The following is a 15,729-nucleotide window of genomic DNA, read 5'->3' as shown; positions in this document are numbered from 1 at the left end:
AGACGAATAAGCCCTTTCTCTTCTGAAATAAGGAAAACGGCTAAACTCTCTGCTGAGGAAGACACAGCTGCAAAATTTGATTTAAGTCACATTACAAATGCAACAGTCCTCATTCCAACTTTGGAGAAAACGCTTCCCTCAACCCCTGTCAATTTTGACACCAACGCTCCCAGATCCATGATTTATTCTCTTACTAATTCAGGTTGGATTTTTTTACCTGAGTTTCTAGATGAAACAATTGTGAAAAATAGTTCTCTAATTGGAGATAACATCATCATCATTCTCCCTAAACACAAAAGAATAGAGTACCCACTTGTTCTAGACCCAGAATTAATGACAAGAATGGAAGAGAGCAGGGTATTCATGACTCATTCCACTGATCCTGCTGGAATCACCAATCCTCTAGAATACAAAGACGAATTCAGCAGGAGAGGTGTCTCATCCGCTTTTATACTAATGCTGCCCCAGATGAAGCAAAAACCATCATATTATCCAGATTTGATGCAAATGAACATAAACCAAACTTAGCAGATACGCCCCATTCACAGGACATTATTCCTTTGGCTGAGTTCAGTGTCATTCCTGATAATGATCTTTCTTTCATCAGTAAAAATACTGACAAAACAAACAACAGAGCTTCCATCTTTTCTTCATCTCTGAATAAGGCAGCCAGCACTGTAGCTGATTCCATTGTTCTTTCCACTGAAGGTAGTTATGAAGAAAATGATTCTATGTTACCTGAAGAAGACAATGTTAAATCTAGAGGATTCTCATCTCTATTAACATCTGCCACATTTATTCCTAATTCCTTACCTGAAAATCCTGAAACCTCTGGCCTAATGACAGATAACTCTTTGTCTGAATCTTTAATAACTAGATCAGAAGAGTTAGAGACAGCAACTGAATATGCTGATGTCATTAACAGAGGTGATATTCCGGAGAGGCAGGTCATCACAACTCAAGCTGACATCCATTCCTATCCTTTGGCCTGGAATGTTCCTCCAACTGGATCAACTACTTTTTCAGATAGTATCACAGATAGTGAAGTTAATTCATTTCTCTCTCTGAATAGAGATACTCCTGATAATTATAAAACTAAGACTGACAAAATATATTCCAAATCTCAAAGAGTAATGATGAAAGCCTTTTCTCCTAGAGAAGATTCTCAAAATAGTGACTACAAGAGAAGGAAAATGATTAATATTTTCAATCAAGAAGATCCAGCTGCTAAATTGGAATTAAGTCATTTTACAAATACAACAGTTTTCATCCCAGCTACAGGGAAAATCCTGCCATTAGCAACTGAGCCCAATCTTCTCTCCAAGAGTGACAACAATACGGGTGATTCTTTCACTGCTAAATTTGATCGGGCTTCCTTCAAACCGCAAACACCGCCCAATTTAAAAGGAATCTTTTTAGCCGATTCCACATTAACTCTTCCAGAAGCATCTAGGCCTGCCTCTCACAATAAAGTCACTAACACAGAAGGTCTATCACAAACACCCTGACTGAATTATATGGCCTACAACCGAGGTCAACTTTTCCTCCTCCTGAATTCACAACATCCATGGGAACTTCCGAATATTCTGAACTTGTTCCTGTTACTACTATGGGAAAAGATACCACCAAAAAGATTGATTATAACATTCTACCTGAGGAACTAATTATTCCATCTGATGAAGTTATTTTACCTATTATAATTACCTCTGAAAAAGACATGGCAAGTACTTTTAAAAGGAACATATTTGACCACAAAGATCTTAGAGAGACGACTCCTAAATATGAATCTATTTATTTTACAGAAGACGTTGCAGAAAGGGTGGATGACATTTCTTCTGCAGGCAAAATCACTCCAGCATATGTAGACTATATAATTATTAAGTCTGATGACAGTGGTTCTGAATATGTCTCAGATAAGCATGCCTTTGATGTAGAGGATAGATCAAATAATCCCCCTGCAAAATGGAGTACATTCATATATGCCCCCAAGACACATGTGTCTCATGCAGCATATACCACAGTTGCTGCTTCAGACAGTCTATCTAAAACAACACCCCCAGAGTTCAACACTAAAGAGAATTACCAAGCTATGATTCCTAGACAGGAAAACAAGAACTTAGACACCAATTCCATCGCTCTCAAAGATTCCAATGTCAATGTCAATACCAAAGCTCATAGACCCACAACTCACTTCCTAATTGATGCAAGTAAGAATTTTCCTTCTAATTTTTCTGACAACACATCTGTGGGAAAAAACACCATCAGTGATGATGGTGACACCATAGTTCTCTCAGAAGGCTTTGACTCAGAAAATAAAATAATTGAGCATTTCCTTTTTCCAGACACAAAACCTGTAGTTGACAGCAGGATATTCACAACTGATACTACTAATCATGCTTTAAAAAATAGTGACAATTTCCTCAGGAAAAACATATCACCTGCCTTTTATAAGACATCTACACCCAGAAGAGCAGATACTACCACATCCAGTATTTCTGATTTTACCGAAGATCAAACAGGTAGAGCTGCAGTATCTGATCCAAGGTTCAGCAGCTTTTCTTTAGCTCACCTTTCCAGTGAGGACATGTCCAATGTTAATGAAAACACAGAAGGTGCAATCAACACAGCTCTTACATCCTTTAATCCTTTGAAAAAGATTTCTGCCATTATGCCATATGCTCCTGCTATTGCCACTAAGAACAAAAATAACATTGGCCATTATAACTTTCCATCATCAAAAAGTGTCATGTCTCTAAGACTTACATCTATGGGACTACCTGAAACTCTCATCCTAACTTCTAATCTTCCTTCTAAAGAAACTGCAGGCCCCAGACTTGTAAAAGGTCCAAACCTATCTTACCCAACAGTGTTAATATCAGCTGCATCAGAGCCTGTGTCTGTAGACTCACCTTACTTCAATGAAGGCATTGTCTCAGAAAGACAAAATACTAAAAGCCAAAGAGTCCTAAAGGCTTTCCCCTTGGTTTATACTGTTCTCCAAGCTGATTCCACTGGTTCTTCAGACAATATGGCCAAAGTCAAGCCTAACACATCTTCTACTGTTGTCACCAAGAACAAAATTTTTGATAATGATGCCTCTGGTGATCAAAATTCAGAACCCAAGAAAACAACAACAACGTTTTCTATTCTTTTTCCTAATGAATATAGTAAACCAAGCTTCTACAAGGAAAATAATTAATGCTTCTACCATGAAAGACATAGCTACTGAATTTGAAGTGAATCACCTTACAGATGTAAATAATGAAATAGGAAACGATCCAGTTATCCAGGTGGAAACAAATTCTCTAAAAGATGCTGAAAAGCCTTATCTTGTGAATAAAAATGTCAATCCTGGTAATAAGTCAGTCAGTAAGGATTATTACAGTGTCCTTGTAGCAGCTTATTCAAGCTTTCATATACCCAAGGATTTCCTCCCAGAAGGATCTGTTCCTCAGAAACCCACTTCATGGCTGAGAACTCAAACTTGCTCACGGAAGTAAATACCATTATTCCTACTGATGAAAAATCTTCATTTTTACACGGAGATAACTTCTGAGTTAGAAGGAAATTCTCTGTTGGAATTTAATGTAGCCAATCTCAAAACAACAAATACTGAATTTTAAACTTCAGAAAGTACAAACGGTACACATGAATCCATTGCTGGAATAGCAAAAATAATACCTATGTTTCAAGAAATTTCTATTATACCACAAGCTAAAAAGGTTGTTGAAGTAAACACTTTTTTTAGGGCTGATACTCCTCAGTCACAAACAACAAAGCAGATGTAAATGCCATCTTTCTTGAAGACAAAACAATAGTGACCCCAGAGGCCAACACATCTTTCAATTACAACTTCCTTACTCATGCACCCAACGTTCTAATCACTGGAGGAAAAGAGGACAAAAATGTGGATGTCGTTATAACCAAATATCAAAATGTAATTTCTCCTCTCACTTCCTTCACTGTTTATAAAGGTGGGAACTCTTTTGTGAATGGAGATATTGCACCTGAAAACTTCCTCACCAACTACATTCTAGTAATAATTATAATCAACTCAATTAAGGTTTAAATTCTATTTTCTCCAATAAATTTATAAAATCTGAAGACACATAGACTCTCTCTAAAATAGGAATTCTAGTTTCTATAGGAGATACCACTCGTCTCAGTTGATTCTTTCTAAATTGCACTTGACATTTCTTCTGATAAATCTTAAGATATGCACCATACAAAGAAAGTCTCAATGGTGGACATCACTACGACATCGGCACTTTCAAAGTCTGATTCTGAGGACTCTTCTTAGTCAAGTATCCCTGAAAATCATAAATGTGCCAAATGACCTTCCTGGGGCCTTACTGAGAAATCTCCCCTTTTTGGTGGCAGTTTCCACTTTTTCATTTAAAAAAAACAGCTGTTCATCATGAAGCTGAAGAAATTGCTACTTGAAGGCATAATCACTGAGTCAAACACCTCAAAATTTAGAGCAAGTATGAAATGTAACCCAAGAAAACTCCTGCTACAGCTACCAAAATAAGGAAGATATATACTCTAAGAGACATGTCAATGGATATAAATTTGATACTTTCCTGAGAAAAGACAAAATGTTCTCATTAGATTGATAGATACCACAACGGAAGAAACTACAATTCTGATAAAATGAAACTTATCTATAGAATCTGATCTTCTGTCCTTAAGACAGATAATATTTTTTTAACTTTTTATTGAGATTATGATGGTTTAAAACCTTGTGAAATTTCAGTTGTACATTATTATTTGTCAGTCGTGTTGTAGGTGCACCACTTCACCCTTTGCCCACCCCACCTCCCCTTTCCCCTGGTAACCACTAACCTGTCCTCTTTGTCTACATGTTTAACATCCACATATGAGTGGAGTCATACAGAGATTAAGACAGATAATATTTTTAATGGTAATTATTGGTCAGATAAGAATATACTATATTCCCTAGAGCAGATGACTCCAGTTCCACCCTCAAGATTGCTAAAGTTCCAGAAGTCCCATCAGGATTTTCACCGTGTGCTTCCTGCTCTTTGATGGATGACACACACTCTCCATCTGAAGTGTCCTTTTTGAGCCCAATGGTTTAAAAAACACAATAATGGTAATAATATTCTCCATAGGAGAAAAAAGCTTTATTATGCTATAATCAATGTGAATCCACTTCATAGCTATATTAGTAGAAGCAAAGTTGGTGAGACCACAAAAGTAAACCCTGAAATTAAAGACTATTTGACAAATTAGTATCTATGAAGATGATATCATCATTTCACCTGACATTTCTAAGTGCAGATTAAATACTCATAAAAATGGGGATTGGTCCCATGGTCGAGAGGTTAAGTTCCTGCACTCTGCTTCAGCGGCCCAGGGTTTCAGCGGTTTGGATCCTGGGCACAGACATGGCACCGATCAAGCCATGCTGAGGTGGAATCCCACATAGCACAACCAGAAGGACCTACAACTAGAATACACAACTATGTATTTGGGGGCTTTAGGGAGAAGAAAAAAAAAAAGAAGATCGGCAACAGATGTTATGTTAGGTGCCAATCTTTAAAAAAAATAATACTCATAAAAATGAAAATTTTCCTCCATATTCTAACTCTATTCACCATAACAGATACCAAGATAACTTCCAGCAGTTACATAGCTAATACTTCCATCTTTTTTTCCCCTTTTTGTACACAAAAAAATTCCCCCAAAAGGACACCAAGTCTTTGGTTTATAGCATGCCTTGTCCTGAATTAAGCTTCACAAACACTAGATTATGAGGAAAAATGTAGAGGTTAAAAACTGCCCATTAAGTTAGCCAGCCCAGAGAATGGCTTTACCCTGTGATTTCCTTTACTGCCACTGGAACCGAGAGTACTTTTATTTAGAAATAAAGAAACTGTGCCTATCGTTAACTTGAGACTTCCTTCCCTGTCTCTGATGCTGACAGCATTCCCTGGAGCAGTGAGACATGGGAGCCCATGATAGTGACAGCCCCTTGAAGCAAAATCATTTCTGGAGAAGCTGCCCATATCTTTAAAATGAAAAATGTTCATCTTAAAACCTGTCTGATATTTCTACAGAGAGTGGTGATATATCTGTACCAGGTGAATCAACTAAGAAAAGACACTGTAAACTTTGAGGTTGAGTCCATATCTAATGAAGAATAAGCATTTGCCCTTGAGATGGAAACCACTACTCTAGGCGAAACTGCTGCCCTTTTTCAGATTTAGTTTTGTCTGAGTCTGAAAGTTCTCTTTCTTCTAATGACCCTGGGAAAAGAGTAGTACCAGACTACAATCTTCTTGTATCTAATTAGCTAAATCTTAAGATGATAACAAAATAATAATGACTGATGTAACTAACATCATTAGACAAAATATTCCCTCTGAAATTGAGGATATAATTCTTAGGGCTAATACAGTTATTCCACAGCCTGATCTTGTTTCTGGGTGAATTCTGACATTTACCACCAACTTCCTGCCAGAAAATTCTTTTCAGGTTGAAATAGCACTCTCTACAGGAAAACATTTCTAAAGAAATTAAACCTACAAAACCTGACACTCTCACTGTTATTCAAGTTAATTCAAGAAAAAGTAAGAATTACAGGGAAGAAGAAAACTACAAAGACTCTAACAGGTCAGTAACATATTTTTTATTATCCATACTGAAAAAGGGAGAATTTCCTCCCTGAAGAAGAGAACTAACTACAATCCCTGCTCCCTGAGCACTTTCTACAGCCACATTCACTGCTGAAAGGGCCATGAAGTTTTTTAGACATTTAAATACCATGAATCTCAAGAGAAGATGCTTCACCTCAAACACCTCAAAAAAGATATTGCTACTTAACTTGAAGGACAGGCAACTTGGAGATGATGCTGATAATCTTGTGGCTCTTGGAGTTTCCTCCATTGACACTGGCAGACTCTGTTATGTCTGTTTCAAGTGACACAAGCCCCATATTGGAAGGCACATCCTTTATATTCAGAAATATGTTAAATCCCAAGTTCTTTGCAATTGATATTCAGCTGTGAATTTTGATTACATAACCAGAGAGGACTCTATTTTCTTTTTATCTAATATCAATACTCTTGCAACCAGGTGCCCAATCAGAGCACAGAAACAACCTCCACAGAGAGCCAATGCCATTGGCCCTGTGGTTGATGTAACAATCACCTTGATGACCAGTGCTTCCATCACTATAATGAATACTACTCTCCTGCCTAGGGATATCACTGGGCCCAGGGAAAGACCTCTGAGTGTGCATAGTGCCACTTCGTCCCATGGCTGAAGATGGTGTGCCAAAAATTTATTCTCATCCTCCAACAGAAAGCAGTAAAACAACAACGGAAGCAACCATTTTCTTTGGGGCTGAAAACACTATTCCTAGATCAGAAACAACTATTACTTCAGAAGGAGACCACATTACTTCAGTAAATGACCATATGCAAGAAAGTGATTTTTCGACAACTACATACAACAAGCTTACATCTCTAAAGGAAAGACTAAAATCAGAAGATGATGCTGAATCCCATATTCTTAAATCATCAACTCATCTGGAGAAAGAAATTACCACTCTGACAGGCACTACAAACTCCATGGCTAGTGACTGTATTACTGAAGATTTCATTTCAATGAAAATTGGTAATATCTCATCACCTGTTGCTACTGTGTCTTTAATAGATTTTTCCACTAACAGGGCAAAAGAAGATGTTTTCTTGGATACTATTGGCTCAGGGGATGAAGATGTCTCAACAACTTCTGAAGTCTCTGGCACACTAAAAGACAGCACCACCAACACTGCTGACACCCCTGCCCTTCCAGCTAACAATGATAGCTCCTCAGTTAAATCCAATGTCGCTGCTGATGAGGCTGTCCAGATCACTGACTCCTCTATTCCTGAGGCTGAAATCTCTCCAGCTACTGAAAAAAACGTCACCACTATTCCAGACATAACCACCGTTACAGAAGAGAAAATAACTGAAATTGACTTAATTCTTCCAGAGGATGACCCTAATGTTGTGCCTAAACTAACTGACTCTGATGAGGAAAAGTTCATCACTGTGTTTGAACTCACTACCACTGTTGAAAGAGACAAAGACAACCCAGAAGATATTCCGCTAACTGATGAAGAGTCTACGGAGGAAATCAATGTTTGGACAGAAAGAGAGATTGCAAATGAAGCAGAGAAATATCCTGTTTTGCTAAGTGCTGTTGAATCCAGATATGACTTCATTGTCCCTGCATCTGTAGCGACGAACATCAAGGAAGATTCATCTACTATGACAAAAGAAGATTTGTCTGAAAATAATAGAATGGAATCTGTAAGTAAGGACACTGAGGCATTTTCAGGAACTACTCCCGATTTAGATGTCCCAAACCAAACAGAAGACAATTGTACAACTGAAACAGGTGTCTTTAAACTACTGAAAGAAGAACCAGATGAGTTCCTGATTTAAAGCAACAAAGGAGATGTCAAGTAGAATTGTACAATAGCCTAGACAGCTAGCTTAAACATCTGAGAAGTTTGTTGAACAAGCAAAAATCTCAATAAATTAGAGAATGTGGGCTTTTAAGGCAAGTATTAGACTTAGAAAATGTGGATGCTTAGAAATAGAGCTCATACAGCAGAATATATTTATGGAAACTTAGAAAACTCAGCAATACAACAGTTCCCCTAGTATCACAAAGTTTAATTGTTATCCAATAATTACTTATCCTAATATAAAACCTTCTAATCCCAGCTTTAGGGATATGAAGAGAGAGCAATAAAGAAAGCTCACTTCTTGCTACATTTAATGGTGTATGTCATTTTAGTTAATTCTCAATAGCATATTTTAGTATGAGTTAAAGCGATGGAGAGAATGAAATTAACATATCAAAAAAATTGTTGTAGTATTAAAATATCTGAAATGTTTATTCTAAACAGATTTTTTTCATTAGTATTTAACTGATGGTTCTCTTCTATTAAAAAACATACATAAGAATTAAGGCTATTCAGTAATTGTTTAGCACCCACCTGTAAGAAATATTCCTGGCTCATGTTGGATGCAGACTAAGGCAAAATGATATTTTACAAACATGTACATTTGTCCAAAAGAATATTATGGGTGAACATATGAAAACTGTGATTTTCTTTCTTTAAAATTTCTTTCTTGAATTTTTGTCCATCTTTTTCAGGTCTTAAGCACTGATATCGCACTCTTCTTATGCTTTTGGTTAACAATTCAAGGACATAGATCTTCATTCTTTCCTGACACAGGCTTTTAAAATGGGTCTGTTTTCACTTTGCTGATTTTTCTTCAATAAATCTTTTTGACGGCAACTGATTTACTGTGTATGGATGTGTTTGATATTCTAGTACAAAATTATCAAATTAGGAGAGAGATAAGTAAAATGAAAATCCATTGCTTGTTTAAAGAATAACTTAACTCTGGACACCAAGAATAGAATTGTTCTACCGAGACTCATAATTTTATTATATTTAAAAAAACAAAACACTGGAAATAGTAAATGCTACAGATTAGGGGGAGGGAAGGGAGGAGGGGTAAGGAGTTACACCATTAGATAGACTATAGATAAGAATAACTGTGTTGGCATGTTAAAACCCAGAAACACATTTTAACGTAAAAATTTAGTAGATGGTAAAGTGGACCTCAAAACCATGGGGTATGATGGTTAATTAATCCTGCTTTGACAATTGAGTATCTGGGAAAAAATTAAGGTAGACTGCCATTTAAGACCATACTCTAAAATAAATTCTACATGGATCAAAAACTTCAAAATAAAATCATGCAAAAACTTAGAAGAAAACATATGTGTATATCTATCCAAATGGAGATGAGAAATCTATCTAAGCAGATAAGAAATGGCAAAAAAGATTGATGGATTTGACACCACGAATAGTTAAAATTCTGTAGAAACAGGGGCCAGCCCAGTAGCATAGTGGTTAGGTTTGTGCACTCTGCTTCTGCAGCCCAGGGCTTACAGGTTTGGATCCCGGGCACAGACCTACACACCGCTCATCAAGCCATGCTGTGGCAGAATCCCATATACAAAATACAGGAAGATTGGCACAGATGTTAGCTCAGGGCCAATCTTCCTCAAGCAAAAAAAGAGGAAGATTGGCAACAGATGTTAGCTCAGGGCCAATCTTCTTTACCAAAAAAAGAAAAAATACAAAAGAATATTAACGTAAAATTAAAAAGCACATGATAACTAGGGAAAAATAATTGCATTATATAAAGCAGTGAAAGGATTCCTATCTTTATGAAGAGATCCTACAGAGAGAGCATTTTAAATGGGCAGAAGAGATAAACAGATAATTCATGAAATGCAAACTTCCAGTAAACGTGAAACATATTCAATGATCATAGTATTCAAAAAAAGTAAAACTATTAGATGTATTATATATTATACATATATTTTTATCCATTTGACAAGTGACAATGATCATTCTAAATATTCATTGTTGACTAATGAAAATTCCTCCAACCTTTTTGGGAGGCAATTTGGCAATATATAAAGCAAGCATTAAAAATAGTTAAAGTTTTTGGCCTAGCTATTTTACAACTAAGAATTTTCTTAAGAATTAGAGGTCATGAAAGTAGCTAAGAGTTATTTAGCTCTTACTACAGGTTTTGTTGTATTTGCATTTAGAATAACATTTGCTCTTCATAACAACACTATAAGAAAAAATATTATTACATCCATTTTACAGAGAAAGGAACTGTCAGAAAATCTATGTAACATGCCCAAGCCTCATAATTAATACGTAATAAAGAAGGCTGCAGACCAGGCACTCTTCCTCCGGAGCTCATGCTGTCTTAATCGCTATGCTGTACTGGCTCTCACAGTTTTAAATACAAGGAGGTTGCCAAAGACATTCAAGAATGTGATTTTATATGTTTATAAAAGAGAAACACTAAGAGCAATTAAAATTCTCATGACATAGAATTTGCTACATTTCTATTTACCCATATGAAGCAATAGTATGTATCTTTTTAAATGGTCTATAAAAGAGTTTTTAGGGAAATCTTCACATGAAACTCCTAAACAAAATTTATACAGTGATATGTATGCCATATATAGATAGATACATACATATAACAATCCCTTAACAGAGACTATCTCTAGGAAGCAACTTCCGGTGATTTTGTTTCCTTCTCTGTGCTTTCACGTACAAATGCATGAAATCCAGAATATAAAGTGTACACCAAGGGGAAGAATAATTGTCAACACCATCAGCCAGGGAAAACTTGAGAGTCAATTTATATCTTCTACACACCTAATAAAAATATCAGCTAGTAGTTATTGAGTGTTCCTATATGTCGGACACTAAGTACTGTATTCATTTTCATTTATAAAATATTTATTGTGCACCTACTGTGTTCCAAGAACCATAAGAGCCTCTGTTGACACTGTAATGAACCACATGACACAGCCCTTGCCTTCATGGAAATTAATCCACTGGAAAAGATAAATATTAAATAATCTCAAATAATCATAAAGAAATGCCTAACTACAGGTTCTGATGGGTATTACAAACAAAACCACTAAAAGACTACAGTTTATGACTACACAAAAATTTAAGTCCAGTGAAGTTTTCTCTGAGAAAGTGAGATTTAAGCTAAAGATTGAAAAATGTGGAGAGCTGAGGACACAACATGCCCAAAGCCCTGAGGCTAGAAACGGCTCAAGTGTTTGAAGGAAATGAACATACCATGTGGTTAGAACGTGTCATCAGTTGGAAAATGACACGTTGAAACTGGAAAAGTAGACAGGAGACAAATCATGTGGTGCTTGTTGAGCATTCTCAATCTCATTCAGAATATATTTGAAAGCTACTAAACGTTTTACTTATTTTATCCTCAAAACCACCTTAGTACTGAGATAGATGGCAAGGTGAAAAGTGTCATTTTATCAACTGCAACCATAGTTCTTTTCTGAGCCTTTACTTAGACAAATATCTTGATAGTCCCCTTTGAGTGAGGGAGATGAGGCCCTGAGGCATAAACTGGACTGGAATGGTTAAACAATTCAAAAGATAACATGCTCTATAACACAAGAAATGGGAATTTGCAGCTGGTCAAAGATAAGAGGAACAGAGGACACTGGCAACTGGCTAGAGTCCAGAAAGAAGAGTGGCCAATGAGATTATTGGCAGCCAGTGGACATCAGGCTTTTCAAAGAGTGGATGCCTAATAATCAATGTTACATAGTGCAATTTCAAAGTCAAGTTTCTCCTTATCCTGAAATTTCATTAAACATCTGAAAGAAGCAAGGTCTTGAATATGCAATTCTGGAGGAAATAAATGAATTGGTGGGCCTAAGGAGAAACAGCTAAGATATGGAAGTAAACAATGGATGTGAGAAAGAGTCTTTATTCCCAAATATACTAAATAGTCATGACCCGAGAGAGGAGTCTGGGGCTTACAGTGGGTGGACACTTGTAATAGTCTCATTTTACAGATGACCAAAGTGAGAGCAGAGAAAAGTCATTGGACCAAGATAAGCAAGCCAGCAAGTGGCAAAGCTCAGCTCTCCAGATGTACATGAGACCAAAGCCCAAGTTCAAAGTCACACCACTTTGTGTGAACTGTTGAACAATGAATCATTCTACCTACTTATCATAACCCTGACCCTTTCTCCATTTCCTCTGCCACTCCATTGTTTAAGCTTGCCTGCAGTCTTGTAACTGGCCATTCCACCTCTGGTCTTGCATCCCACCAATTAATTATGCCCCTAAGTACTCACCTCTCTCTAAAGCCCTTCACTTGCTCCCTACTGTCTTTATGATAAAGTCCAAACTCTTCAGCAAGGCGCACAAGCCCCTGCATGTTCTTACTCTGCCCACTACCCACGTTTACTTTTCCTGCCCTCCCTTCATACACTACACTACACTCTGTCTACATGAAGGAGAAATGTAAGCTCCCTGAGAGCTGGGACCCATGACTATTGAGCTAGAGAGTACCTAGTAGGTAGTAGATAGCAAATGTTTATGAATGAAGAAATGAGAGGAATTTAAGTTTCCTTAATGTGGTTAACATCTACTGTTTTTAATTTAGCTTCCAAGCCCACCTACCATAAAATTTTCTTTCTAATACAACTAGATTTTCTTTGTATTACTATTCCTCCATTTTCACACATGTGTGATTTAGGTGAGATAGACCCCACCCCCAACTTTAGCAATGAACTAGTCACTCTGTGTCCCATACATCTTGTCACAGTCATTCATGAATAAGCACATAAACCAGTCAGGGCAAAGAGGACATATTTCTGGGAAATAAGATTCTGAAAGAAACCTCAGTCTGGAAAGATGTAGTGCCAGGAGCTTCTGGAGCTATCTAGGGACCACAAGGGGGCAGAGAGCTAAGGATAGAGCCAACACGGAGAAGATAAGAGGCAAGAAATAGAAAGAACTGAGTTCTCGTCACATCGTACATGAAGACTTACCTGGCCTGCTTGTTTACATGAGGCAATACATTTTCTCTTCTAGTTAAATGAGTTTGAGTTGAGTTTTCCATTGGCTGAAATCAAAGTTTACTAATAGCCAAGGACCCAAGCTATTTCAAGTCCCTGTGTCTTCCTTCAACATATTCCCTGTCCCTAGAAATCTTTGCAGTCTCAGGTGGTAAACATTTAGTCATCTTTCAAGACTCACCTCAAGTGTTATCTTCTCTAACCATCCCCAGGTATGACAACCTGTTGTGCACTCCACTCACCATATACATTCTTTAATAACATCACTTGTAATACTTTATTGTATTTATTTGATTAAAGATACTTCTGAGTCACAAGATAATCCTGTCCATAGTTCCCTCTGACACAAGATGCCTCTGTCCTAAGGTAATTCCTGTTCACAATCTGCACTGTATCCCTTACCCACAGCTACCCATACCCTCAGACGTAAAACTCTCTTCTACGTCATAAGGAATTCCTGACCACCATATGACAGAGAGAGAGAACAGTTTTAAGATGAAACAACTCTTAACTACAAAGAAAGGCAGTTCTCCCAAAGAGACGCTCTATGTGAGGATGCATTAAAGAACATTTGTAAGTTCAAAGTACCAAGAAGGCTGGGGAATTGGAGCAGTATGTGTGTGGTATGTGTGTTGCCCAATTCTTCTACCTGTTGCAAATCAGGAGTAAATTATACATGAATTAATTTGAGCCTGCAGTTATTTCCACAACAGTACTGGTATGTTCTTTTGGATTTCTCACATACACCTCAAAGATAATACAAGTGTAAATTGAAATTGGAATTCTCCTTTCTCTCAAATTTCTCTTCTTCTAATATTCTCCATCTCAGAAAGAGATGTCATCTGCATAGTTGTCAAAGCCAGAAACTGGGACTCTTCCTTCACATCTCTCTCTCTCTCATCCTCCCACAAAAAAAAACCCCAAAGTTTTCACTTCTGGGCCCTCAGGAATCCACTTGCCCCCATTTGCACTGCCACTTCTTTATCCCAAGTTTTATCAAGCAAGAGTGACATTTTATAGCACAAATTGATTATGCAACTTTCATCACCATACTCAAAATGCTTTGATGACTTTCCATCCATGTTAGGATAAAGTCCAAAATCTTCATGATATTTGTCAGGTTCTCCACAATCAGGACACAGCCAGGATACGCTACTGTTATTTTTTATTCTTAAATCTCAACTATATAGATCTTCTTTTGGTTTCTTTAGAGCATGAAGCTATGTCTTGTCTCAGGATAATTGAATATGCTATACTCACGCTGAGTCATTCTTGAACTCCCCTAAATGTCATCTCCTCCAACCATGTAGGCCCCTGTATTCTCCCATTACATTGTCCCATGGTACACAATATCTTGCTTTATGTAACACTCAAAATTTTTAAATTGCTTGTTGCATTAATTTCCTAGGACTGCTGTAACAAATTACTAAAAATTGGATGGCTTAAAACAACAGAAATTTATCCTCTCACAGTTCTGAAGGATATAAGTCTGAAATCAAGGTGTGAGCAGGGCCATGCTCTCTCTGAAGCTTCCAGGGGAGGATCTTTCCTAGCTTCTACTAGTTGCTGGCAATCCTTGACATTCTTCGGGTTAAAGACACAGCACTACAATCTCTGCCTCCCTCATCACATGATATTCTCTTTGTGCTTCTATGCGACCAAATTTCTCTCTGTTTACAGGGCCATCAGTCATTGAGTTAGGCTCCTCAATCCGGTATGACCTCATCTTAAGTTGGTTACATCTGCAAAGACCCCATGTCTGAATAAGGTAGCATTCACAGGTACTGGGAGTTAGGACTCCAATGTATTTGGGGATAAGGGAAAAGATACAACTTAACCCATAACACCTGTTTAATATTTATCCTCCCTACTGGATTATATACTTGATAACTAAGAATATCACATAATTCATCACCCAAACCAGAACACTTTTGAGACTGAAAGGAGGAACTATTAGTGATGACTCCAAGACAACAGACGTAAACTAGAGTGTCCTGAGTAAAAAGAGCTGGTCACTCCATCCTAAGGGAAGAGATCACAGCCCCTTTGTCCACTGCTCAATTCTGAGAGCTTTGAACACAGCAGATGCTCAGCAAACATCTGTTAAATGCATGAATTAAATGAAACCGTGAATGATGAGTTCATTTAGTAGGTTATGAATGTCCTCAGAGGAAGGATGGTATGAACTGGATACTTAGAAATGAATATGAGTTTACCAGGACAAGAAGGGGATCACTGGTTTTAAGC

The 15,729-nt window shown here is 37.3% G+C and overlaps 1 protein-coding gene and 1 long non-coding RNA gene across 4 annotated transcripts in view; one reads left to right on the top strand and one right to left on the bottom strand.

Annotated features, from left to right (window-relative positions):
* Window positions 1-15,729, bottom strand: part of LOC139082566 (uncharacterized) — a 71,834-nt gene that overhangs the window by 22,178 nt on the left and 33,927 nt on the right. The gene's annotated exons all lie outside the window — the stretch shown is intronic.
* On the top strand, window positions 7,181-9,329 carry CABS1 (calcium binding protein, spermatid associated 1). 2 transcript variants are annotated; one of them, XM_008509051.2, is made up of 2 exons: window positions 7,181-8,324; window positions 9,181-9,329. In XM_008509051.2, exons 1-2 carry the CDS (start codon window positions 7,284-7,286, stop codon window positions 9,268-9,270), a joined length of 1,131 nt encoding a protein of 376 aa, XP_008507273.2. In that variant the 5' UTR covers window positions 7,181-7,283; the 3' UTR covers window positions 9,271-9,329. The 2 variants fall into 2 exon arrangements, with proteins under 2 accessions (XP_008507273.2, XP_008507272.1); XM_008509050.2 differs by having other exon boundaries at window positions 7,186-8,577.

The sequence above is a fragment of the Equus przewalskii genome, chromosome 3 (assembly GCF_037783145.1).
Source record: "Equus przewalskii isolate Varuska chromosome 3, EquPr2, whole genome shotgun sequence".
NCBI lineage: Eukaryota > Metazoa > Chordata > Mammalia > Perissodactyla > Equidae > Equus > Equus przewalskii.
This window is presented reverse-complemented; position numbering and strand designations above follow the sequence as displayed.

What these genes read in the sequence shown, in the direction of transcription:
- CABS1 (XM_008509050.2), top strand. Translation starts at nt 7,284, where the DNA reads ATGGCTGAAGATGGTGTGCCAAAAATTTATTCTCATCCTCCAACAGAA.